At 41.3% G+C, this 27,307-nt stretch overlaps 1 protein-coding gene across 1 annotated transcript in view; it reads left to right on the top strand.

Annotated features, from left to right (window-relative positions):
* The first annotated feature begins 8,596 nt into the window (after positions 1-8,596).
* The window catches only part of opn3 (opsin 3), a 61,064-nt gene continuing 42,353 nt past the window's right edge, over positions 8,597-27,307 (top strand). The window contains exon 1 of the mRNA XM_079560598.1: positions 8,597-8,958. Coding sequence (XP_079416724.1) covers positions 8,640-8,958 — 319 coding nt within the window. The 5' untranslated portion in view covers positions 8,597-8,639. The remainder of the gene's footprint in view (positions 8,959-27,307) is intronic.

Raw genomic sequence — 27,307 nt, 5'->3', positions numbered from 1 at the left:
GCCTCAGGTGCTCTGTGGAGCGGGTCACACTGTTTTTAATGCAGGCTAGCTGATACCATAGAAAAGCACTAGCCTAGCACTAGCCTAGCGCCACAAAACTCTTCAAATATAAGAATTGCATGAATTACAAAAAAAAAAATCTCCATAAATCAGCAGCACTCTGGATAACTAAGAAATGAGGCCCTATGTCAAAAATCCTGAAATATCCCTTCAAGTCCTGATTTGAGCTTGATTTAGGCGTGGTAGCTACACTTGGAAGGTCAAATATACGACTCCACATACACAGGGCAAAATGAAGTGTTACCAGGTCCGGCACCTCCTGTGATTCTAACATGTCAAATCACTAAAAATGCTCCACAAACTAAATACTAAATGTTTACTCACAAATATCTGTTTATTGAATCTTAAAACCACGGGGTCATTTTCAGACCTGGACGTCACTGCAGAGCCTCACGGTCACGTCTGCTTCGCTAATGGCCGCTGTGTTTAGAAGCCACTTTGGTGTTAATTGCAGAGTCCATTCGGAGGCCGGTCTAATCCAGTTTAATTGCATCTCGTGGGGGCAAAGCGAGAGGCGTAATAAGACCCTCTGCACTGGAAGCAACAAACCAAGGACAAGGATGGACGTTACATGACCTACTTTCAGAATCACGCCTCGGAGATACAGGACGTGGATTTAAAATGTTATGCTTTGTCTGAGCTGTCACAATAATTACTTAACCTCTTACCACCCGCCTAAACCAAATGCATTCTGTCCTCTTTGGCTGTTATATAGGCCTGTGTAACACCTCATTTGAAAGCTAAGACCCACAAAACTTTTTTTTTTTCATTTTTGTCTTTTTTTTTTGTTTAATTTTTGTCACATTTTTGTTGAGTTTTTGTCATTTTTTTTGTGGAATTTTTGTCATTTTTTGGTTGATTTTTTGTCATTTCAAAAAAAAAAATTCACATTTTTGTTGAATTTTTGTCACATTGTTGTCGATTTTTTTGTCAAATTTTTGTTGATTTTTTTTTTCATTTTTTTGTTGATTTTTTGTCTTTTTTTTGTTGAGTTTTTGTCACATTTTTGTTGAATTTTTGTCACTTTTTGTTGAATTTTTGTCACTTTTTTGTTGATTTTTTGTCAATTTTTTGTTGATTTTTTGTCAAATTTTTGTTGAATTTTTGTCCAATTTTTGTTAATTTTTTTTATTTTTTTGTTGATTTTTTTTATATTTTTTTGTTGATTTTTTGTCATTTTATGTTGATTTTTTATTTATTTATTTTTGATGTTTTTTCATTTTTTGTTGATTTTTGTTTTTTTTTTGTTGATTTTTTTTCATTTTTTGTTGATTTATTTTTTTGTTGTTGATTTTTTGTCTTTTTTTGTTGAGTTTTTGTCACATTTTTGTTGATTTTTTGTCACTTTTTGTTGATTTTTTGTCCATTTTTTGTGATTTTTTGTGATTTTTTGTTGATTTTTTGTCATTTTTTTGTTGAATTTTTGTCACATTTTTGTTGATTTTTTTGTCACATTTTTGTTGATTTTTTGTCACATTTTTGTTGAATTTTTGTCACTTTTTGGTTGAGTTTTTTGTCACTTTTTGTTGAATTTTTGTCACTTTTTGGTTGAGTTTCCATCTTTGTTTTCTTCTTATTTTTTGTGGCTGTTTTGGTGTTTTTCACAAGAATCTTTCTGATTAGGGTAAAGCCAATCTGGAGAAAATGGGATCCGTTCAGGTGGGAGTTAAGAGGTTAAAAGATAAAACATTTTATCGTCAACCCTCAACCTTTATGTCTGTGCATTTTGATTTACATTTTCTTCTTTTCACACTTTCTTCCTTTACCCAGAGTAAGTTGTGTCTCATTGTATTTCTTGTTCATTGTGGGATATTTTACGATTACATTTATTCCACTTATATAAACTAAATGAAACGCCGGAGGGGAGCAGAGAGAGGTTCACGGGGCAAAAGCAGCTCTGAAAGATGAGAAGGATCAACACCATTAAGACATGTCTAAAGCCTTACAAGGACCTTAGAGTAAATGCAGGGATGAAAACAGGACTAATGTGGGCCGGCCTCCTGGTCTGGCCCGAGAGAGAAAGGTGGGCGGTGTTTTTCAGGTGACATAAACCTATTTTAGTGATGTTTTTGATGTGTGCAATAAGAGCAAAAAAAAACAGGTCCTAGGTGACGGGTCAGACAAAGAGAAGAAGCCCCTTATGAGAGACCAACAGGCCCTGGCAGAACCATGAGGCCGTCCTTCTGTGGACACACCACCTGCAGGAGGAGGAGGTGCAATGTGATTTGGGCAACTCCAACAGCTGCCCCCACGACCCGGCTGATAATTGGGCCAGATAATTCTACGCTCAAATGACATTGAATCTGCGGCTCCAGCTCGCTGCCTTTCTCTCTCCGCCCCGCACGTCCTGCAGCCCGGAGCTGCTGCAGACTCAGGACAGCACATTTACAGCAGCAGATATACGCTCTCCCCGGCCGACTTCTGCGCGGTTTTAGCTGAATAATACGACGAGTATTCCAGCGAAACAGCTGTGCAGGCGCTCTCCGTGAAGGGAGAGCTTTTAGACTTTTTACATTGAAGTAACTTCAACATTAGCACCGCAACAAAGGAGCACGAGGAAATGTGAACCGCGAATCCGCGCTCACGTGAGTTACTGGAACAGAGCGGGGCCTAAAAACTCATGATTATCTTCGTATTTCTGATCAAATAAACACTATAGCCCCGCGACTGAAGCGCTATGAACGAGAAGAGTTTTACATTGATGAAATGAGCCGCGCTGCCACACGAGGCACAAATGCATAAATGAGTCCAATGCAGGAGAGAGTCTTGTTTTTGTGCTGTCGTATCGCATTATTAATCAAACTTGAATCTGTCACAGATTTGGCATCACTTCTCTCTCATGTCAGAGACGCTTCTAGACTCAGTGAAATACTATAATACTGTCTATATTCCAGTATTGTAAATAAGAGTTCATTAGTATGATGTCAACAAAAAGAAAAACACAAGGAAGGAAGTAGCAGTAGTAATATTCTTCTTTTTTAAATAAGATGTGACACAGATGAGCAGAGTCAGACCTGCTCAGATGATGGAACTGTAAAAACCAGAGCTTTAGAAAAAGGTGGAGACTCAAACCCAAAGTAAAACTCATTATTTGATTTATATTTATACACTTGTATATTGCTTGGTAGAGTTTATACATTTTGGGCAGAACTGTGAACTGTTACATTGAGTTCTTGTCACAAAATAAAGTGCAAATATACAGTATATACATAATTATCAGTGTCAATATTGGTTATCGGTATCGGGACATGCAGAATTATCGGTGATCGGTTCAAATTGGCGTTATCGTGCATCACCAGTACATTTTGTTCATCTTGAAAGCCTTAAAGTGTACACTCGATGCTGCGCGGTTGGAGATGGAGCGATGGACTGAATTACAGCTTGATTTTCCAGACCCTACCAGGGGCTCCCAGGTCAGACAGGAAATCTCTTAAAACAAGTAAACAAACATGGTGGACGGAGACGAGGCATCGCCGATAGTTGGATTTTGTTTTCTGTCTCCGGCGTCCACCACTTTCTGTTGCGCCTTCACAGCTGTTCTGATTTTGGATCACGCTCCGTGTTTCCCAGAGCTTCCTCGCCGCCTCGTCACCTTGCTTTCTGATTGGCTACACGTCACCGTCAACAGGCTGCGGCTCTTTTGTCCTCGGGGCTCGACACACGGCGTGAGAAATCAGGCCAAACTTGTTGAATATCCCTATTTGAGATCGGAGCAACGTCATTCCGAGCAGACGAGAGCGGTCTTAAAGGAACAGGCCACCGTTTTTACATACTGAGATATGTTCTTACCTTAGCTTTGACGAGTTCTTTAGGACCTGTCTGATCTTCAGTCACGTAAACACAGACGGCGTTAGCATTTAGCCGCTCCCTCTCTCTTCTATAGCTCCAAAACTGGTCAAGATAGAAGCTACCAAGCTCTTCCACGTTTTCCCTATTTAAATATGGTTACGTGAAGTGGATTTTCTAAGCGGATAAAAGGGGGAACTATATTGTAAGGCGTAATAATACCAGGAGTAGTTTGGCATCTGCACAGAAAAGTAAAGATTACTGTGCGGATTTCGAACTACTCCTGGTATTATTACGCCTTACAATATAGTTCCCCCTTTTATCCGCTTAGAAAATCCACATTGTTTAATTGTGTGTAATTATACTTTGTAATGGAACACTTCACGTAACCATATTTAAATAGGGAAAACGTGGAAGAGCTTGGTAGCTTCTATCTTGACCAGTTTTGGAGCTATAGAGGAGAGAGGGAGAGGCTAAATGCTAACGCCGTCTGCGCTGTGTTTACGTGACTGAAGATCAGACAGGTCCTAAAGAACTCGTCAAAGCTAAGGTAAGAACATATCTCAGTATGTAAAAACGGTGGCCTGTTCCTTTAAGAACCAGGCTTAAGCAGGGGCGGACTGGGACTGAAAAACAGCCCTGGACTCTGACCAGCCTGGCCCAAATTAGCGTAATTGTGACACTTCCACAAATCCATATTTTAACCTCTTAACCCATTAACACTAACGAGTGCATTTTCCCCAGTTCGGCTTTTGATTATTATTTTTTTGATCGGTATCATCAGCAAAAAGAGCGGGAAAGGTGGTCGTTGACACAGAAGCAAAATCATTCATATAAATAATAGATAATAACGGTCCCAAAATTGAACCTTGTGGTGCACCATACTCCACGGAATTCCATTTAAATTCATGTTTTTTTATACTGGGCTTTACCCAAATCTAAAAGCTTCTCGACCGGAGATTAACAATGTAACATCTCATTTGAAAGCCTACAAAAGTGACGGAAACTTTTTGTCACGTCGCCACATTTTTGTTGTTTTTTTGTTGTTTTTTTAACCATTTTTTTCTATCATTTTTCGTCCGTGTTTTTCTCATGTTTTTGTTGACCTTTCATCCTCTTTTTCTCGCTATTTTGATGCGTTTCTTTGTAGCTTTTAGATTTGGGTAAAGCTCGGTGGCCCTTCTGTGCTCTTCCAGAATGGACACATGGCCCGTCCGCCCCTGGGCTTAAGTAAATATTTTAACTGAGCAATTTCAACTTTTAGTGGAGTACTATTTGACCAGCAGTATTTGCACTTTTACTAATTCATGAACTAAAGTAAAACCAATATTTGCTTTTTTTTTAACACGTTTACCTCAGCTTGTAACTCAGATACTGTAAATGCTCTATTATAGGCCGGGGCCTTTATTTACTCAAGGGCATCTAGGACCAGGCCTTTATTGGAACCAGGCCACAATTAGAGACAGGCCTTTATTTCTATTTGAGCAAAACGGACGACCAGGAAAATGAAGAAAAACGAGATTTGTGTCCATTTGCACCTAAAATATTAGGTTCATTTATTAATTAACATTTCAAACCCTCTCCCAGCGGCTGGAACATTGACGCCTTTTATTTTGTCGGGACAACAGGAAGTGTTTCGTTGCTGTTAGCGGAGCTTTGACATCAGTGTCACTGCAGGTTTCTGTTTCGTTTTTACCGCGGACCGGATTATTTGTTGTTATCTTGTGTAAAGGCGAGTTTAGACGGAGCGTTTGTGTTTGTGATCGATCATGAGACTGACCCGAGAGAAGACGAGACGCTCGCGCTGATGGGAGGAGTTATTTTGAGGCGTGGGACTGACCTGCACACGGAGCAGCTGGACGTGCTTTGAAGACGCGATGGAGACTTTATTAAAACCCTGTAGGGTCACACAACATTTGCCCTGTTTCCAAATATAGTCACAGGAGGTTTGAAAAGTGGCTAAATCTGTGTCAAAGTTACGCTCGGATCAGCTCCTCCGCAGCGTCCCCCCCTCGGCCCGGGTTCCCGTTTGTTACTTCCTGCACGTGAGTTTTCTTTTACACCAGTATGAGACAAATTCCTAACATGGGGAATATTTCCACCGCTATAGTTTCTAATAAAAGCCCCGGCCTGTTTTAGAGACCGGCTTTAATTTGACCCGGCCCCTGTCGGAGACCCGGCCTCTGTCAGAGACCCGGCCGCTAATGGAATACAGGCCAGTATTAGAGAATTTACGGTATCTCATGTGTATAAAGTAATAAATGAAAATCCTGCTCTTCATACTCCCTGGACTGAACCTGTGGGCGTCAGAAACCAGGTCACACAGACGTCTCCGCGCTGTGACAGTTCACTGTGGACCGAGCGCGAGATGCAGGGAGGCAAATGTCAACGCAGAGGAGCCTGCGCCATGTTGTCAGGTGACGAGGGGGGGGGAGGTGACGAGGGGGGGGGGGGGAGGTGACGAGGGGGGGGGGGAGGTGACGAGGGGGGGGAGGGGCGCTCCACCGAGGCTCCCCCCATCATCGGACTGACATGCTCGGGTATAAATACACTTGGGTCTGTGGAGGTGATGTGCAATCATTCGACTTGTCCTGATTTGATCTTTTTGTGCTTATTCGGTGTTTTATGAGGTGGAGCTCGGTGACCAGTGATATAAACTCCAGTTGTCCAAAAGTATTTGAAAAGTACGGGGGGTTTTTGATCATTAAAATAAAACGTCATGAGCATTTTAATCTTGATCCAGTGTTAAGTTAATTATTTCACCTTCACTCGAGTGCTCCCACTTCCTCAGCACCTCTCTCTCTCTCTGCCTTTTTCTGTTTCTCCCACTCTCTCTGTCTCTCTCTCTCACCCTCCGTTTTATTCCTATCTTTCTATCTCACTTCTTCTTTCTCTCTTTCTCCTTCTCTCGCCCTCTCTCTCATTCTCTCTATCGCTCCGTTTCTTTCTTGCTCTCTCTGTCTCTCCCTCCTTCCCTCTCTCGCCTCTTTTCTCCCACTCTTTCTCCCTTTTTCCCCTCTTCTCTCTCTCTCGCCTCTTCCCTCTCTTTCTCTCTCCCTCTCTCCCACTTTTCTCTCTCTCTCCCCCTAATTTCATCTCTTTCTCTCTCCCTCTTTCACCTCTTTTCTCTCCTCTCTCTCTCCCCTCTTTCTTTCTTTCTCCCTCTCACCTTCCCTGTCTCTCTCTCTCCCTCTCCCGCCCTCTCTCGCCTCTTCTATCCCTCTCTCTTTCTCCCTCTCTCCCCACTTCCTTTTCTCCCTTTTCCCCTCTTCTCTCTCTTCCCCCTCACCTCTTCTCTCTCACCCTCTCTCCCTCTCTTTCTCCCTCTCACCTCTTTTCTATCCCTGTTATCTATCCCCCTCTCCCTCTCTCCCTCTTTCTCTGTTTCTCCCTCTCTCTCCATTTCTCCCGCCCTCTCTCGCCTATTCTCTCCATGTCTCTTTCTCCCTCACTCCCCTCTTTCTCGCTCACTCTTTCTCCCTCTCTCGCCTCTTATCTCTCTCTCCCCTCTGTTTCTCCCGCCCTCTCTCGCCTCTTCTCTCCCTCTCTCTTCTCTCTCTGTCTTTCTCCCTCTCTCTCCGTGTCTCTCCCACCTTCTCTCCCTCTCTCTTTCCTCTCTCTCCCCCCTCTTCCCTCTCTCTCTCTCTCCCTCTCTCGCTTCTTCTCTCTCTCTCTCCCACCTTCTCTCCCTCTCTCTTTCCTCTCTCTCCCCCCTCTTCCCTCTCTTTCTCTCTCCCTCTCTCGCTTCTTCTCTCTCTCTCTCCCACCTTCTGTCCCTCTCTCTTTTCTCTCTCCCCCTAATTCCCTCTCTCTCGCCTCTTCTCTCTCTCTCTTTCTCCCTCTCTCTCCCTCTGTCTCTCCCACCTTCTCTCCCCTAATTCCCTCTCTCTCTCTCGCCTCTTTTCTCTCTCTTTTCTCTCTCTCGCCTCTTTTCTCTCTCTTTTCTCTCTCTCTTTCTCCCTCTCTCTCCCTCTCTCCTCTTCTCTCTCCTCTCTCTCCCTCTCTCTCCCTCTCTCTCCCTCTCTCTCCTCTCTCTCCTCTCTCTCCCTCTCTCTCCCTCTCTCCTCTTCTCTCTCCCTCTCTCTCCCTCTCTCCTCTTCTCTCTCCCTCTTCCCTCTCTCCCTCTCTCCTCTCTCTCCCTCTTCCCTCTCTCCCTCTCTCTCCCTCTCTCCTCTTCTCTCTCCCTCTTCCCTCTCTCTCCCTCTCTCCTCTTCTCTCTCCCTCTTCCCTCTCTCCCTCTCTCTCCCTCTCTCCTCTTCTCTCTCCCTCTTCCCTCTCTCCCTCTCTCCTCTCTCTCCCTCTTCCCTCTCTCCCTCTCTCTCCCTCTCTCCTCTTCTCTCTCCCTCTTCCCTCTCTCTCCCTCTCTCCTCTTCTCTCTCCCTCTTCCCTCTCTCCCTCTCTCTCCCTCTCTCCTCTTCTCTCTCCCTCTTCCCTCTCTCTCCCTCTCTCCTCTTCTCTCTCCCTCTTCCCTCTCTCGCCTCTTCTCTCTCTCTCCCCTCTTTCTCTGTTTCTCCCTCTCCCCTTCCCTCTCCCTCTCTCTCTCCCTCTCTCCTCTTCTCTCTCTCTCCTCTCTCTCCCTCTCTCTCTCTCCCTGTCCCTCTCTCTCTCCTCTCTCTCTCTCCTCTTTTTCTGAATGAGCGGCGCTCTGAGGACCCAGACTCGCGTCGGCGGCTGAAAGCAGCGCATCCTCCCCCTCTCTCTCCCGGTGAACCAGCCGCAGACACGCCACCGCTCTCCTCCTCCACCTCCTCCACCACCTCCACGATGCTCCGTCACAACTTCTCTCCCGCGACATGAATCCGCCGAACGACACCAGGGCGGTCAGAAGCAGCGAGGACTCTCTGTTCGCGCAGGGGACGTACAAAGTTTTGGCGCTGACCATCGGCACCATCGGCGTCTTCGGCTTCTGCAACAACGTGGTGGTGATCGTCCTTTACTGCAAGTTCAAGCGGCTGCGGACGCCCACCAACCTGCTGCTCGTCAACATCAGCCTGAGCGACTTCCTCGTCTCGGTCACGGGCGTGAACTTCACCTTCGTGTCGTGCGTAAAAGGCGGCTGGATATGGAGCCGCGCGACCTGCGTCTGGGACGGGTTCAGCAACAGCTTGTTCGGTGAGATGTCGACCCTTTTATTCATTCTCAGAGCTGGAGTCTGTTTGTCATTTCGATCTGTGGGTTATGTTAGGAGTCACAGTGAATGATGCACGTGGGAAAAGTGGAAATTCCCTCCTAGAGTCCAAGGATCAGTGCACAGCAGGGGCGGGACTGGGACTGAAAACCAGCCCTGGACTCGGGTCAGCCTGGCCCATATGAGCGTAAATGTGACACTTCCACAAATACATATGTGAACCTCTCACCCCCCGCCTTAACCCAGAGCATTGTCACTTTTTTGTTGCTTTTCCAGCGCATTTTTGTTTTTGGAGGCTTTTCTTTTAACGACTTAACTCCCACCTGAACCGAGCACATTTTCTCCAGTTTGGCTTTACCCCAGTCCAAAAGCTTCTGGAAAAAAGGTGTGAAAATAGCGACAAAACTGAGACGAAAACAATGATGAAAATGTGACAAAAAAGTGACAAAAGTTTGACAAAAAAGTGACAAAAAATTGATGAAAAAGTGGCAAAAATGTCCAAAAAAAGGCAAAAGAAATGACAAAAAAGTGACAAAAAAATGACAAAAAAGTGACAAAAATGTGACAAAAAAATTGACAAAAAAGTGACGAAAAATTGACAAAAAAGTGGCAAAAATGTCACAAGAAATTGACAAAAGAAATGACAAAAATATGACAAAAATATGACAAAAATATGACAAAAATGTGACCAAAAAATGACAAAAATTTGACGGAAAAAGTGACAAAAAAAGTGACAAAAAAGTGACAAAAAAATGACAAAAAATGGACAAAAAATGGACAAAAAAGTGACAAAAAATGTATGAAAAAGTGGCAAAAATGTCACAAGAAATTGAGAAAAGAAATGTCAAAAATATGACAAAAATATGACAAAAATGTGATAAAAATTTGACCAAAAAATGACAAAAATTAGACGAAAAAAATGACAAAAAAATGACAAAAATGTGACAAAAAATTACAAATAAAGTTACGAAAATGAGATGAACACCTAAGAAAAAATGATGGAAAAAAAATCTGATGACGTGAGGAAAAAGCTCCTCTCGGTTCAGGCGGGAGTTAAGAGGTTAAGCTTTTAGATTTGGGTAAAGCTCGGTTACGCCCGGGGGTGAGGGTGAGGTAAAGTGAGGCCAGACCGGTGGCCCTAGAGCCGGTGGCCCTTCTGTGCTCTTCCAGAATGGACACGTGGCCAGTCCGCCCCTGGTAGTCACAGTGGCTGATGCACGCTGCAAAAGTGTCCATTCTTTGTGAAAATTCCCTCCTAGAGTTCAAGGATCAGTGCACAGTTAGACTCGGGATGATATTTTGCAGCTCTTTGTCTATAGATATTAAAAAAACGAAAATGCCTATTATGTTTCCTGGAGCTTCACAGTCCTATAAAAAGCAGTGTTATCAGTGTTATATACAAGCCTCATATAATATCTTCTTACGTGTGTCGTGTCACCCTTAGGTGCAATGTACAGACGCTGCAGTGTTTTTGAGATCTGTTCAATGCTTTGCGATAAATAATATACAGAATATATATATGGATGACAAAACACAGTATTCGATCATGCTTTGTTGATGCGTGGACAGTTACTACACTTTGGTGAATCGTGTGAATAAGTTATAGTTATTTTCATCCACTGCAAACATGAACAGACGCGTAATGATCGCCTGCAGGGCACAGCAGTCACCTCTGATTTTACGAGCGCTCCGTCAGACGCAAACAACCAATTGAATTTATGAGGCTGGTGATGTTGTCCAGGCAGACGGAGGACACGGCCTTTTGCAACACGGACCATTCAGTCTATGAAAAAAGAAAGACAGACAGAAATCTACATGTCACAAAAACACACCATCTTGTGCCTGAAACTAAGCTCAAGTGTGAACAAATATGAATAAATCTAAATTTAAAAAAGTAGACCTTCAACAGGCAGAATAGAGTTTCACAGGCAGAAACTAAGGGCAGAAACAAGTAGTTACGGAATACCGAATACTGGCATTAAAAATGTATTTTTGTAACAGACTTACCACCTCAGAGCGAAAAAACGGAATAAACTAAAGCTAAAGCAGTTAATAAGATGCAAACGTTACATGAATGTTTCTCCACAAACACATGATTGAAAACATGCTACAAAACATTTAGGGATGTTATGTACTCATACTCGTACTCATTCATGAGGTCCCGATACCAGAAACCGATACCATTTGACGAAGAAGAAGCAACAAACTGTAGAATTGTTTAGTGTAAACACAATAATCCACATAGAGCTGACTTTATTCCAGACTGCGCTCTCTAAACCAGAGTCTGAGCTGGATTTAACCAGAGCTTGCAGTGTTTACAACATACAGGCTAACGTTGCTAACTCGCGGCTAACAGTTTGGGCCATTCTGACGCTGTTTTATGCCCAGGGGTTTATTCATCTGAAAAACTAACCCAGCGACTAAAAAGTCCTCAGAAAATCCAAATGAAAGACATACAGCATGTTTATATTGAGGGAAAATGAGCTGCAGCAGAACAATGAAAACGCTGTAGCTACTCGCTAAGTTACTACAAACACACGAGAAAATCTACAGGAGCTGAAGTAAAGACGAAAAGAGACCATTAAAGTCACATCTCAATACTATTGTTAAATAAAAACACATAAATGAATAAAGCTCAGGCATTGGGAGCTTTAGGACATGGGCTTTTCTGTCTATGATGGACAGTACAATAAAAATTAAAAAATATATTGAATGAAAATATAAATAAATAAATAAATGGCATCTGCACAATTCTAATATAACTGCTCTTAAATGTGTCGCCTACTTTACTTAAGGAAATGTACATGAGTAAATTAACTAATTTACAAACCAATCTGCTGTGAAAAAAGTAAGAATGTTGAAGAAAATGCCTTGTGCTCGTATCGGTATTCGGCATCGACGAGTACTTAAATCCAAGTACTCGTATCGGTTTTAGAAAAAGTGGTATCGGTGCCTCCCTAGTAACATTATAGGCTATGACCAAAAGTAACGTTCACTTCACTGAGGCAGTGGTTTTGTTAACGTTCATTAGCTGCTCCTCCACTAGGGGTCGCCATTGCTGTCTTCATTTCCCATGAGAACTCTGAGCTTTCTGGACATCGCCAAGTTTATGGGCAATCCAAGGCATTTCCCACAATACTTTCACGTTGATTTGTACATTTGTTGGAACTCCTGCTATGAAATAATGAGACAGATAATTTAACACAAATTAGGAACTGAAAAACCCTTTAGCAAATGTACGAGAGCGTCAGATCACAGCGCATTGTTTTTATGAACCCGTGAGGCCTTTAAACAACATGTCATTATTCTGCGGTAATGTAATAATATAAAGCTAAAATGTAATGACTGGGACGTATTCCTTTGATTTAAAGAGGGGGTATTATGCTTTTTTCAATCGCACACTACAATGATGAGCAAACCTTCTGTTGGTCTGTAAATGCAGTAAATTAGAATAACTGCCTTGTATAAAATGTCTCTCTCAAAATGGCTGTAGTGAATGTCTTGAAATCGGCCTCTGTCTCTTTAAGAACCTCTGAGCCTTTAGACACGCCCCCTCCACATGCTGTCTGTGGCATCAGTGGGGAGGGGGTTCTGCTGAGGAGCAGTGGTTGGTTACTCGGCTGGTGACGAAAGCTCGGAGGCGTCTCCAGGAGGTGGGGGCGTTCCTAGGAGGACTCAGGCAAACCTATCCCTAAAATGGCCGCCATCAGAGTTTTTACAGATTACTCAGAAATACGTGAATGTGCCAAGGCAACACTTCAGGCATGTTTTTAATGAGGGAGTGACATAATAACATGATGGAAAGCTTAAAAAAGTCCATTTTGCATAATACCCCCCTTTAAGAAATAGTATTCTATTTTCCCAGAACACAGTGATCGGTGATTTGGACCGATCACTGCCTTCATGTTAGGGCGATATGACGATGTTAGACCGTCTTACGATCTCTGTCATTTTTGTGGGATCACATTATCTTTTCGTGGTCAGTGAAGCAAACCCAAGCCGCTAACTTTCTGCTACGCAATGTCAGACGCTAATACAAGCATTTAGCAGTGAGGCGCTCCTCTACGGTGTTTACGTCCAGGTTCCTCAATCTAGAGCTTTAAACCCAGCGTTCTGTCTCTATTTCAGCAGTATTTATGTCAGTGTCTTTCCCCCGTAGCGCCGCCCGTCCTTCATCCTTTCAGTTCTGTCAGGCGCTGCATCCTTCTCCTTTGTTTAAGTTAAATCCTGGACCGTGTTCACAAATGCGCTGTTTATCCGTGTCTTCGAAAATATAAGACTTGTCCAACTTTGGAGAATTATTTGGTCAAGTAATAACTTATGATAACTACCATCAATGCTCTAATACAGGCCGGGGCCTTTATTTACTCAAGGGCATCTCGGACCAGGCCTTTATTGGAACCAGGCCACAATTAGAGACAGGCCTTTATTTCTATTTGAGCAAAACGGACGACCAGGAAAACGAAGAAAAACGAGATTTGTGTCCATTTGCACCTAAAATATTAGGTTCATTTATTAATGAACGTTTCAAACCCTCTCCCAGCGGCTGGAACATTGACGCCTTTTATTTTGTCGGGACAACAGGAAGTGTTTCGTTGCTGTTAGCGGAGCTTTGACATCAGCGTCACTGCAGGTTTCTGTTTCGTTTCCACCGCGGACCGGATTATTTGTTGTTATCTTGTGTAAAAGGCGAGTTTAGACGGAGCGTTTGTGTTTGTGATCGATCATGAGACTGACCCGAGAGAAGACGAGACGCTTGCGCTGATGGGAGGAGTTATTTTGAGGCGTGGGACTGACCTGCACACGGAGCAGCTGGACGTGCTTTGAAGACGCGATGGAGACTTTATTAAAACCCTGGAGGGTCACACAACATTTGTTGCCCTGTTTCCAAATATCGTCACAGGAGGTTTGAAAAGTGGCTAAATCTGTGTCAAAGTTACGCTCGGATCAGCTCCTCCGCAGCGTCCCCCTCGGCCGGGGTCCCGTTTGTTACTTTCTGCACGTGAGTTTTCATTTACACCAGTATGAGACAAATTCCTGTTAGAGACCCGGCCACTGTTTAAAAAATTACAAAAAATGTGACCAAAATGTGATAAAAAATTGACGCAAAAATGACAAAAATGTAACAAAAAAAATGACAAAAAATGGATGAAAAATTTATGAAAAAATGACAAAAATGTGATAAAAATTTAACAAAAATTAAAAAAAAAATGAGTTGAATACCCAACTAAAAAATGATGGAAAAAAAATCTGATGACGTGAGGAAAAAGATCCTCTCGGTTCTGGCGGAAGTTAAGAGGTTAAACAAACACAGCCCTGAAGCCTGAGAAAACGTTCACATGAATCAGTGAAATCGTGATTTGTTTGTTTCTTTATCGTCGCCCCGACTCCTCTCCTCACATCGTGAAAGCTTGAGTGACAAAAACACAATTTCCGGACTCTTTTTGACATTTTTTTAAAGTAAAACCAAACCGCACGATGTGTCTTTTTCAATTACAGGCTGTGAAATGAGAACACAGCCTTCCTCTCATCACGACGACAACAAAATGACGGGAAATTGGGCGACTCTGCTGTTTGTCCGTAATTACCTCCTCTGCGTCAGAGATTTTTCTCGTCTGAGCAATTTTCAGCACAAATTGTGTTGTTGAAATTTTGGCAAGTCTGAAAAAACAAACAAACTGAGGCTCAAAGTGCAGGACTGTGTGTGGTTTTGAGCAGCCTCCAGTGGAAGCGTCTCAGAATGCAGTTCTCTCAGTGTCTTTTGGATTTCCTTTATTGAACCGTGACCAGACTTGATTCAATAAATAAGTGCGCATGAATAAGTGATCTTTATTGGCTATAATCCAGGCGTATGCACCGGGGATGTGGAGTCTTGTGCTGAGAAAAGTCCCGCCCACTTCAAAACCTGCTCATTTCTCTCACCGACTTTTCAACGAAATACAAATATTGAGCTCTGTGGGTGTTCGGGTGTTTTAATGTTTTTTCTCACCTGGTTTATTTTTGTTTTATTGCATGAAATATATATAAACCTTGTGATGGAATTTCAACTTGATGTTATTCCGACTCACAAAGAAAGATGGAGGGCGGTCGCCTCATCGGCAGTTGTTGTAACTGATGCACAATTTCAATCTGAAGACATATCTGTACATGTATATAAGTATATATGTAATGAGTATATACAAAAACCTTCCAGGTGTGTATGTATTGTGACCAAAATTATCACGGTTTTCGGTATTATTGCAGTATTTTTTTTAATGTGTGTTAATATGTTCAGAAAGCATTGATCGTCCTACACAAACTGGAATACTGTAGTTTCAAAAAGTTTAACAGTGCTTATTATATAAAAAAAAAAATACAGACAAAGCCTTATCAAAAGTGCAACTTTTCACATCAAAGTAAAGGAACTATAACGATGTGTTGTTGATGTTTCGAGGGTGTTACATGTACTGTTTATAGCGCCAGAAACAAAGAATATTTTTGAACAAGATAAACCGTCTGTATCAGGAAAATTGTTCTCAGTTTGTTTCCTTCCAGTGAGCTTTCACTTTGCAGATTTGGGAAAATGCCTCAGACAGTGATCAGTGTTAAATTCATAAAACTGCGGCGAGAGTGAATCTGGGAGCCCCGTAACGCATTGTGCCATCGTGCGGAGGTATCCGGACACGGCTTATGCTGGCGGTGGCGCTGCAGCCGCACTATGGGGCGACTCGTTACATTCTCCCTCAACCCAAAGTCCCACATCAGCATTTCAGCTAAAGCGCTAACGTTAGCTTCCTGCTATAGAGGGAGACGGTCACGCTAACGTTAGCTTCCTGCTATAGAGCTGTGGGAGACGGTCACGCTAACGTTAGCTTCCTGCTATAGAGCTGTGGGAGACGGTCACGCTAACGTTAGCTTCCTGCTATAGAGCTGTGGGAGACAGTCACGCTAACGTTAGCTTCCTGCTATAGAGCTGTGGGAGACAGTCACGCTAACGTTAGCTTACTGCTATAGAGCTGTGGGAGACGGTCACGCAGGAGAGTCAGAGGTTCGAAGTCTTGCTGCTTTAGAGACACTTTTTCCTGCACGTTCCACAAACAGGAAAACTGTCTCTATCAACTGTCCTTCAGCTTTCTTAAAGGAATAGGCCACCGTTTTTACATACTGAGATATGTTCTTACCTGAGCTTTGACGAGTTCTTTAGGACCTGTCTGATCTTCCCCCGTGCCTTCAGTCACGTAAACACAGCGCAGACGGCGTTAGCATTTAGCCTCTCCCTCTCTCCTCTATAGCTCCAAAACAGGTCAAGATAGAAGCTACCAAGCTCTTCCACGTTTTCCCGATTTAAATATGGTTACGTGAAGTGTTCCACTACAAAGTATAATTACACAAAATTAAACAATGTGGATTTTCTAAGCGGATAAAAGGGGGAACTATATCGTAAGGCGTAATAATACCAGGAGTAGTTTGAAATCCGCGCAGTAATCTTCACTTTACTGTGCGGATGCCAAATTACTCCTGGCTCCTGTAGCTTCTGTCTTGACCTGTTTTGGAGCTATAGTGGAGAGAGGGAGAGGCTAAATGCTAACGCCGTCTGCGCTGTGTTTACGTGACTGAAGGCACGGGGGAAGATCAGACAGGTCCTAAAGAACTCGTCAAAGCTCAGGTAAGAACATATCTCAGTATGTAAAAACGGTGGCCTGTTCATTTAAAATACCCAAAACATGTCCAGACTTCAGGCTCGGTCTCTGAGGCTGATCCTGCGCTGTCGTCTCGGACATGGTTCCAGCTAATAAAAAAATGTATCAGTAAAAGTTCATTTGTCTGATTTCAAGAGAGATTTCTGCTCGTTCCTTTTGCATTAGCGTTTTTATCTTAACCTCTTACCACCTGCCTAAACCAAATGCATTCTGTCCTCTTTGGCTTTTATATAGGCCTGTGTAACACCTCATTTTGATCACGTTTTTGTTGAATTTTTGTCATTTTTTTTGTTGAATTTTTGTCATTTTTTGTTGAATTTTTGTCACATTTTTGTTGATTTTTTGTCACTTTTTGGTTGAATTTTTGTCACATTTTGGTTGAATTTTTGTCAGTTTTTTGTAGATTTTTTGTCAGTTTTTTGTTGAGTTTTTGTCAGTTTTTGGTTAAGTTTTTGTCACTTTTTGGTTGAATTTTTGTCACTTTTTGGTTGAGTTTTTGTCACTTTTTAGTTGAGTTTTTGTCACTTTTTGGTTGAATTTTTGTCACTTTTTGTTTGAATTTTTGTCACTTTTTGGTTGAGTTTTTGTCACATTTAGTTTGAATTTTTGTCACTTTTTGTTTGAATTTTGTCACTTTTTGGTTGAATTTTTGTCACTTTTTGGTTGAATTTTTGTCACATTTTTGTTGAATTTTTGTCACTTTTTGTTGAATTTTTGTCACTTTTTGGTTGAGTTTTTGTCACATTTTGGTTGATTTTTTGGCACATTTTTGTTGATTTTTTGTCACTTTTTGGTTGAGTTTTTGTCACTTTTTGGTTAAGTTTTTGTCACTTTTTGGTTGAATTTTGTCACTTTTTGGTTGAATTTTTGTCACTTTTTGGTTGAATTTTTGTCACATTTTTGTCAAATTTTTGTCAAATTTTTGTCACATTTTGTTGAATTTTTGTCACATTTTTGTTGAATTTTTGTCACATTTTTGTCACATTTTTGTTGAATTTTTGTCACATTTTGTTGAATTTTTGTTGAATTTTTGTTTAATTTTTGTCACATTTTTGTTGAGTTTTTGTCACATTTTGGTTGAGTTTTTGTCACTTTTTGGTTGAGTTTTTGTCACATTTTGGTTGAGTTTTTGTCACATTTTTGTTGAGTTTTTGTCACATTTTGGTTGAGTTTTTGTCACAATTTGGTTGAGTTTTTGTCACATTTTGGTTGAATTTTTGTCACTTTTTTGTCACAGTGTTTAGTTTTGGTTGTAGCTACAGAGGCGCCTTAAGCAGATGAGACGGCGCCTCATGAGGCTCACTTTGCCTAAACCGCGGGCTGCGTAATCCACCGCGGTAACATATTTTTTCAAAAACTAGACGGTAATTATTATTGTCAACATTTTTACCGGGGTTTTACCGCTACACCGGTAACCGTGACATCCCTAGCAGGGGCTGGACTGGGACTGAAAACCAGCCCTGGACTCTGGTCAGCCTGGCCCAAATGAGCGTAAATGTGACACTTCCACAAATACATATGTGAACCTCTGACCCCCCGCCTTAACCCAGAGCATTTTCTCCAGTTCGGCTTTGCCCAAATCGAAAAGCTTCTTGACTGGAGAGCAACACTGTAACGCCTCATTTTTTTATTGCTTTTTCATCACTTTTCTGTCACTTTGAGCGTTTTCGTCTCTGGTTTTTCGGGGGGTTTTTCATGTTATTGTTGTTTTTTCATCGCTTTTTTCATTGCTTTGTCGTCACGTTTTCGTCACATTTTGTTGCTTTTCCAGCGCATTTTTGTTTTAGGAGGCTTTTCTTTTAACCCCTTAACTCCCACCTGAACCGAGCACATTTTCTCCAGTTTGGCTTTACCCCAATCCAAAAGCTTCTGGAAAAAAGGTGTGAAAATAGTGACAAAAAAGTGACGAGAAATTGATGAAAAAGTGGCAAAAATGTCACAAAAATGTCACAAAAATTACAAAAAAATTACAAAAAAGTGACAAAAAAATGAGAAAAGTTTGACAAAAAAGTGACGAAAAATTGATGAAAAAGTGGCAAAAATGTCACAAAAATTACAAAAGAAATGACAAAAAAGTGACAAAAATTTGATTAAAAAAAATGACCAAAAAATGACAAAAATTTGACACAAAAATGACAAAAAAATGACAAAAATGTGACAAAAATGACAAATAAAGTTACAAAAATGAGTTGAATACCCAACAAAAAAATGATGGAAAAAAAATCTGATGACGTGAGGAAAAAGATCCTCTCTGTTCAGGCGGGAGTTAAGAGGTTAAACTTTTAGATTTGGGTAAAGCTCTGTTTCGCCCGGGGGTAAAGGTAAGGTAAAGTGAGAGGCCAGACCGGTGGCCCTAGAGCCAGTGGCCCTTCTGTGCTCTTCCAGAATGGACACATGGCCAGTCTACCCCTGGTACCTAGCAAGTATCTGTTTTTGTTGTTTTTCTTCTAGACGGTGCCTCAATTAAAAGCAGAGACAATGCTTTGGGCTGCCATATATTCTTGTAAAAACAGTTCTCTCTTTCACAAACAAAGCCTTTGCTGCTCAAGTCCTAATTAGTTAGAGTTTTCTGCTGGAGCTCAAAGACTCGTGGAGGCTCTGAGTCGGAGACTGCATGTCCACAAACGTGTGCCGGCGTCTTCTGTGCCTTTTCTTCTCACACTGTAAAAAGTGATTGGACTCAAAGGTTACGGCGTGATTACGAGCGGTCACATGCAGCCTGTGTTAGCGGCGCTCACCTCCGGCCCCTGGCGCCTCCTCCCCTGTCGTGACTCTCAGCCCTGAGTGTCTGAGTGTAATTGTGGAGTGATTATGGGCCAGTGAAGTGAGAGCGTGTGGGTTCAGGACATCTCATAATGATCTTGTTAGGCCAGTTCCTCCGGCTCTGTGCCCCGTTATCACCTCCATGCTCGGCTGCTTTGTCTCTATGACACCCACAAAAAAATGACAAAAATTCAACGAAAATGTGACAAAAATTCAACAAAAATTCAATCAAAATTCAACAAAAAATCAACAAAAAATCAACAAAAAAATGACAAAAATTCAACAAAAATGTGACAAAAATTCAACAAAAATGTGACAAAAATTCAACAAAAACTCAACAAAAATGTGACAAAAACTTAACCGAAGAGTGACAAAAATTCCTCAAAAATTCAACAAAAATGTGACTAAAAATCAACAAAAATTCAACAAAAATGTGACAAAAATTAAACAAAAAAATGACAAAAATTCAACAAAAATTCAACAAAAAATCAACATAAATATGACAAAAATTCAACAAAAATGTGACAACAATTCAACAAAAATGTGACAAAAATTCAACAAAAATGTGACACAAATTAAACAAAAAAATGACAAAAATTCAACAAAAATGTGACAAAAATTCAACAAAAAAATGACAAAAATTCAACGAAAATGTGACAAAAATCAACAAAAAATCAACAAAAAAATGACAAAAATTCAACAAAAATGTGACAAAAATTCAACAAAAATGTGACAAAAATTCTTCAAAAATTCAACAAAAATGTGACAAAAATTCAACAAAAATGTGACAAAAAATCTACAAAAATTCAACAAAAATGTGACAAAAATTCAACAAAAAAATGACAAAAATTCAACAAAAATGTGACAAAAATTCAACAAAAATGTGACACAAATTAAACAAAAAAATGACAAAAATTAAACAAAAATGTGACAGAAATTCAACAAAAATTAAACAAAAATTAAACAAAAATTCAACAAAAATTCAACAAAAATTCAACAAAAATTCAACAAAAATTCAACAAAAATTCAACAAAAATTCAACAAAAATTCAACAAAAATTCAACAAAAATTCAACAAAAATTCAACAAAAATTAAACAAAAAATCAACAAAAACTCAACAAAAAATCAACAAAAAAATGACAAAAATTCAACGAAAATGTGACAAAAATTAAACAAAAAATCAACAAAAACTCAACAAAAAATCAACAAAAAAATGACAAAAATTCAACAAAAATGCTTTGTCTCTATGACACCCAAGACAAACTCCCCAGAGATGAGAGGATACAATCGCATTGGATTTGTGTCTCAAACTTGATTTGCTAAAGGTCAGCACACACTACACGACTTTTCTAGCCGTAAACGATTTGATTAATAAGTCTTGTTTGGACTCGCTCTGTCTTGAGCACTATTTTTTCTTGCTCGTTCACTCAGAGTTACCTAACCTCTGTTTTGTCGCTCCTTCTCCTCTAGACATCAACATGAAATTAATCAATTACAGCACTGCAATTACAGTATTCAAGGAGCTTGAATAATGTGCTGCCGGGAGAGGATTGTCAACGGTGCAGCTACGCCTCCATGCCCGGGTAGTTGCCATGGCTGGTGCGACTTATACACCTTGTTCCGCCCCGCTTTGTCTCTGCACTTCCGTTGTCCTGACACTTCCGGTCGATCGCGAAGCCCGTTCATTAAGGGGAGAACGAGGGGGGAAAGTTCTCCGCTCAAATCTGATGTTTAGACGATTGATTTGTGTGAAATGTCCGATGTCAACACTGCAGCGTTTCTCCAGCCCCATGTTACCAGGAGAAAGGGGGCGGGCATAATTCACGGCGGCGCTCACACTCTGGAATAAGGTGAATCCTCCAGAGCGACTTCAAGTCCGGAAAATCCAGTCGATTTTTCTACTAAATAAACATAGAGAGATGTGGAGAGGAGCAGCGTGGTTCAACAGCCCATAATTGCTTCAAAAATAGAGAAAAATAGACAAAAAATTCTGGGGTGTGACTCTTTCTCATGACTTGAATTGGAGCTCTCACACGATGAACTCTGACAGCGCCTCTTCTTTTTACGCAGACTTCGAGAGTTTACCCAAAATACTAGGATTCTTTTGAAATTTCATTATTGTGTAATTGAGAGTGTCCTGACCAGTTGTATGGTTTGTATGTATGGTTTGTGTGGTTTGGTCTCACTCTGAAAGAGAAGAAGGCTTTGAACAAAGTGGTTCTCTCAGCCTCAGGACCATTGACTGCTCTTTGCCGCTCCTGGAGGCCACATATAAAGCTCGACTACTGAATCGAGCTTTAAAACTCGCAAATGACGCCTCAGGCCTTTTCTGAGACGCTTCCTTCAGGGAGAATAATAATAATAATAATGCATCGGTTTTATATAGCGCTTTTCTGGACACTCAAAGACGCTTTACATTGCATTATTCATTCACTCCATACCTGGTGGTGGTAAGCTACTATTGTAGCCACAGCTGCCCTGGGGTAGACTGACAGAAGAAAGGCAACCAGTCTGCGCCATCGGCCCCTCCGACCACCACCACTCACTCACACACTACATTCGCTAGGCTTCCTGGTGTTACCAAACGGTCTCCCATCCAAGTACCGACCAGGCCCTTCCCTGCTGAGCTTCCAAGGTCTGACGGGATTGGGCAGAGCAAAGGCGGTATGACCACCTGGGATGAGAAGGTATCGCTCCATCATGTTCTGCTGATCGACATATTAACAATTTCTTTAATCACTTTGATCACTTTAAACAAGGCCCTTTAAACAGGCACTTCTATTACATTTATCTGTGTGGATTTTTATTGTACAATATTTTGCCCTCAGGCTTTTAATGAGGCAGTGTTTGTTTGTTCTGTTTTTTATATTGTGTCGTTTTACGTGTTTTACAAATCGCACTTTGAGCTCTTTGCACATTTTTTTTTTTTCCAATGTGGTTTTTCAAACCAATAAAATGAATCTGAATCTGATGCTAGCCAGGAAGCTACTGTTAGCTCCATGCTACATATGCTAAACGCAATTTATTTATTTTTTCTGCTTTTTCAAAACTTCAACAAAAACTCAACAAAAATGTGACAAATATGTGACAAAAATTCAACAAAAAAATGACAAAAACTCAACCAAAGAGTGACAAAAATTCAACAAAAATTCAACAAAAATGTGACAGAAACTCAACAAAAAAATGACAAAAACTCAACAAAAATGTGACAAAAATGAAAAAAAACATACAAAAGGTGACTCAACACAGCAGCAATGCGAAGAAAAAGATCAGTTTTGTGGGTCTTAGCTTTCAAATGAGGTGTTACACAGGCCTATATAACAGCCAAAGAGGACAGAAGGCATTTGGTTTAGGCGGGTGGTAAGAGGTTAAAGTCTGCCAGAAAACCTAAAAAGAGTTAAAAAAATGTGATTCCCAAAACATGCTTCCTTCCCCCTCAGACAGGCCACGCCCCCATGAATCACACGCTGAAGTAAAGCTCGAAACGTTTTAAAAATTCAGCTTCTCACGGACATAAAACATTAAGCAGGACAGAAGACATCTTTAAAACGTCTCTCCTGACTGAGAGCGTACACAAAAAGGAACTCTATTACATCGAAAACAATCTGAAACCATTTCCTTATGCATTTACGGCGACTGCTGTGAAACAAAACGACCTTCTCCTGATGTGTGGACGTGCTGTTGAGTGTAATGACAGTGATCGCAGTCGGACTGAGGTCTCCTGCAGCTGTGGCCCACTTTCCCCGTCTCTGCCCCGTCTCTCTCATACAGAGGAGGAAGGGAAGTGGTAATCAAGAGGAAAAGCAGAGTCCGACTGGAGACGCCACACGCTGAGCTCCTCTGTCACTCGGAGGCAGGTCAGTGGAAGCTCCACAAGGACATTCACGATCATAACAATGCAGTCTGCTCTCATTCAACCCACAAACTTCCTCAAGGTCGGTCAAGCAGAGCGCCTTTTCTGTGTTTAACCCCTTAACTCCCACCTGAACCGAGCACATTTTCTCCAGTTTGGCTTTACCCCAATCCAAAAGCTTATAGAAAAAAGGTGAGAAAATAGCGACAGAACTGAGACGAAAACAATGATGGAAATGTGACAAAAAAGTGAGAAAAAAGGACAAAAAACTGACAAAAAATGGACGAAAAATTGACAAAAAATTATGAAAAAATGATGGAAAAAGTGGCAAAAATGTCACAAAAAATTGACAAAAAAGGACAAAAAAATGTACAAAAAACTAATGATGAAATGATGAAAAAATGATGAAAAACTGGCAAAAACATTTGACAAAAAAAAATATGAAAAAATGACCAAAAAAATGACAAAAATGTGACAAAAAACGGACAAAAAATTTACGAAAAATGTATGAAAAAATGATGGAAAAAAGTGGCAAGTGTCACAAAAAATTGATAAAAAAAGGACAAAAAAAATTACAAAAAATGTACAAAAAATGATGAAAAAATGATGAAAAACTGGCAAAAATTTTACAAAAAATTGACAAAAAATTGACAACAAAAGGACAAATGTGACAAAAAGTGACAAAAAATGTAGTATTTGACAAAGATCGTAGATCTTAGCTTTCAAATGAGGCGTTAAACTGGCCTACAGGATTTGGGTAAAGCTGACCTGGAGAAAATGCTCTCGGTTCAGGCGGGAGTTAAGAGGTTAAGGGGATTCAAATGCAAACCTTTATATAGATACAGATGAGGGAAGAAAACCTCTCAATTATCAAGCTAATGTTAGGTTCCTGGTTAGCATTGTCTGTTTTTTCAGTTTCACATATACTCATTGAGTTTTTGTTAGAGTAATGGTGGCCACATGGGACAGAGTTCAGTTGTTTCCCTTCTTTGTTTTCCCTCTGGCTGCTTCAAACATGACCATATATTAGCAATTCCACAGATGTCGCCGGGAGGGAACACATCTCTTCAAAAAGATCCCTCTGATGTAGAGGGTCTAAAAGTAGCGGATGGAGAGTCACGTGATCAGAGGAGCTCCCGACCTCCACAGAAAATGACGTCAGCTCCACTTTTTTTCCTGTAACATTTATTTGTTAATCTCAATAAAGCGCCTTTCGTAAACATCAACTATCATTAAGCGGATTAGGTCTAGACGTCATTTCCTGTGGAAAAGTGGAGCTCCTCTGATCACATGCTTCTCCATCGGCTGCGTTCAGACCTTCTCTAATATGTCGCATTCACAACACTCTCTCGATTGTCATGAATAATTTCAGTCGGATCAGGGGACGATACAACTCAACAGGAGAGACACAGTTGTGGAAAGAAAGAACATCTATGACTGTCTTCCCAGATCATTATTAGATACACAAACCTGCTACACTCGTCTTAGAGCTGAAAGTCCTTCCATCTGAACATCAAGTGCGTCACATTGAATATTGTCCCTACTTTTGGACACTTTTATGAGGCGGTCAACCTTATTTGGAAGCAGGGCTGGACTGGCAGAAAAAATCGGCGCGGGACTTTTGGATCAAGACCGGCCCTCTAAAAAAAAAAAACTGTCATATTCAATGCAAAAGTCGAGCTGATGAGCAAAACTAAAACAGTATAAGCTACGAATCGAGGACAACAGCTGCATTTTGTTTCTGCTGAATTCAAGCTAACGCCTCAGAGACTCAACACTTTAATCTTTTCATTTATAACTTGAAGGAACTTTTGTAAAATGACTAAACAATATTAAAATGTGCGTTCCGTTCATGAAGTTCCTCTCGCGACACAAATAAACTTCTCAAAACCAACCAAATGATCAACTGTAGATGAAGATGAAACGGTAAAACTCACCACAGAGTCAGAGAGGTGTGGAGTGAGAACAGAAATCCCAAAAAGGCCAAACATTGTAAATCCTTTCAATGGAAACTAGAAGATTTCCAAACTGCGCTGACGACGAGGGGCAAGACGGAGTCACCTGACAACTCCCAGCATGCACTTCTTTGCAAACATTTGTCTAAAATGTATAAAAAACAGAGGTCTGAGGTTCTGTGGGTCCTGGAGGGAGTTACAATAAACTATTTCCTCTTATATTCACAATGTGAGGGGCATGAGTGTTATGTCCCAGAGGCCCATCGCTCATTATACCAGATTATCTGAACCATGACTCAAGAAAGCGCCACCAGCAGGGCATAAATGGCAACACATCCCTCTACTGGAGGAGTTGTGTAAATGCATCTACATAAAGATAGGTAGTCGAATGGCTTTTTTCTCGCTAATTGTGGGCCGATGAAAGGTATAACGGGCCTTATCTCGATCTGACTCCGGAATCTCCCGATGGCCAGTTCAGCCCTGTTTGGAAGTGACTGGATTCACAAGTGTCAATTTCTACAACATTCAATTTAATTTTACTCTTCCATCAACTAAAATTCCATGTAAATTTAGACTAAATCCAAGATCTATTTCGTCAACTTTACATTTATGATATTTATCATGATTTAATCAAGGTCATCTGCCTCATGTTTGTTCTCCACATGAACAAAGCACAGACCTGTTCCCTGATATGAGGCTCTTTCAAACTGTCAATGGAAGTTTTGATGATTTTAGTCGACGAAATTTTAGTCATAGTCTCATAAACAACTTTTATTTTAGTTCTAGTCTACTTTTAGTCAGAAAAAATATCACTTCAACGGAAAATTATAACTAAAACTGAACTTTTGCACACTTAAGGTCAGCTCACACTACACGACTTTTATGCCCGATTTCGCTCTAATTCTCAGTCGTGCCGAGTCTAATCGAGTCGCGTCTAGTCGAAGGCGGTCACACGGAGTCGGGGCGTGTAGTGTGGGGGGGTCGTGTAGTGTGGGGGGGGTCGTGTAGTGTGGGGGGGGTCGTGTAGTGTGGGGGGGGTCGTGTAGTGTGGGGGGGTCGTGTAGTGTGGGGGGGTCACGACTGGACTGACTGAATCGTGTAGTGTGGGCGGTAGAAAGACGAGACTAGACTCCAGTCGTAGGAAATCAAACATGTTTGATTTTTAAGCCCGATTTTGGACACACGGGAGAAACGTGGCTGATTTTACCCCAAATGTGAATGACAGAGTGATATAAAGACAGAAAAACACCGCCGTCACTTCTCTGTTAAACCAACGGCACAAACAACTCATTTCATGGCCACAGCCCCACATACGAAACAGCCCAACTTTATATCACCAAAAGTTCACGACAACCACCTTTTCCAGCTACATTTCAACCACGAACAGAGTTTAGCGGCTCTTACTGAGTTTGGAGACGAACTGCTCAGCTTCACCTCGCTGCTAACGGTGGCTAACCTCCCCGCTTCCTCCTCCGTCTCGAGGTTGACGCCCGGCTCCTTTTCTTATTAAATCCACTGAAATACGTCCCGCTTCTTCCTGTCGCCAACTTTTATCTCCATGTGACAGAACTATCGCCCAGTTGAAGCTTAGTAGTAGCAGTAAGCTAGCACTGCGGTGTTGTGACATTGTTGACACCGTTGACCAATCGGGACCCACACACGTTTCCCACGCTCACAAACACAGGCCTGTCTTTGCGGATTTGGGGTCAGTTTTGGAAGCCGTAGAGACGACAGACGCGCTGTGTTATAAAACATCAGCTGTTTGTCAGAATCGTGTGTCGCTCTTACGATTCTCAGTCGTTAAGTGTGAACCCCCAGACGTTCTATAATCGACCTGAATCCAGTCGTGTAGTGTGGACCCCCATTCTATATAAAATCGTTTACGACTAGAAAAGTCGTGTAGTGTGTGCTGACCTTGAGCTCCATGCATTTGTTTGTTTTTAAGCCGACTTTGTCATCAGTCAGAATTCCCGAGATGCTGTGGCCTCTTGAGATAGATTATTATTATTATTTGACGTGTTGTGCAACTCATTCAGAATACAGGGATGTTTGTGAGACTTCAGGTTTGACGAAAAGGGTGAAT

The sequence above is a fragment of the Gobius niger genome (assembly GCF_951799975.1).
Source record: "Gobius niger genome assembly, chromosome: 7".
Classification (NCBI taxonomy): Eukaryota; Metazoa; Chordata; class Actinopteri; order Gobiiformes; family Gobiidae; genus Gobius; species Gobius niger.
The sequence above is the reverse complement of the archived record's forward strand: the minus strand, read 5'-3'. Positions and strand labels throughout refer to the sequence as shown.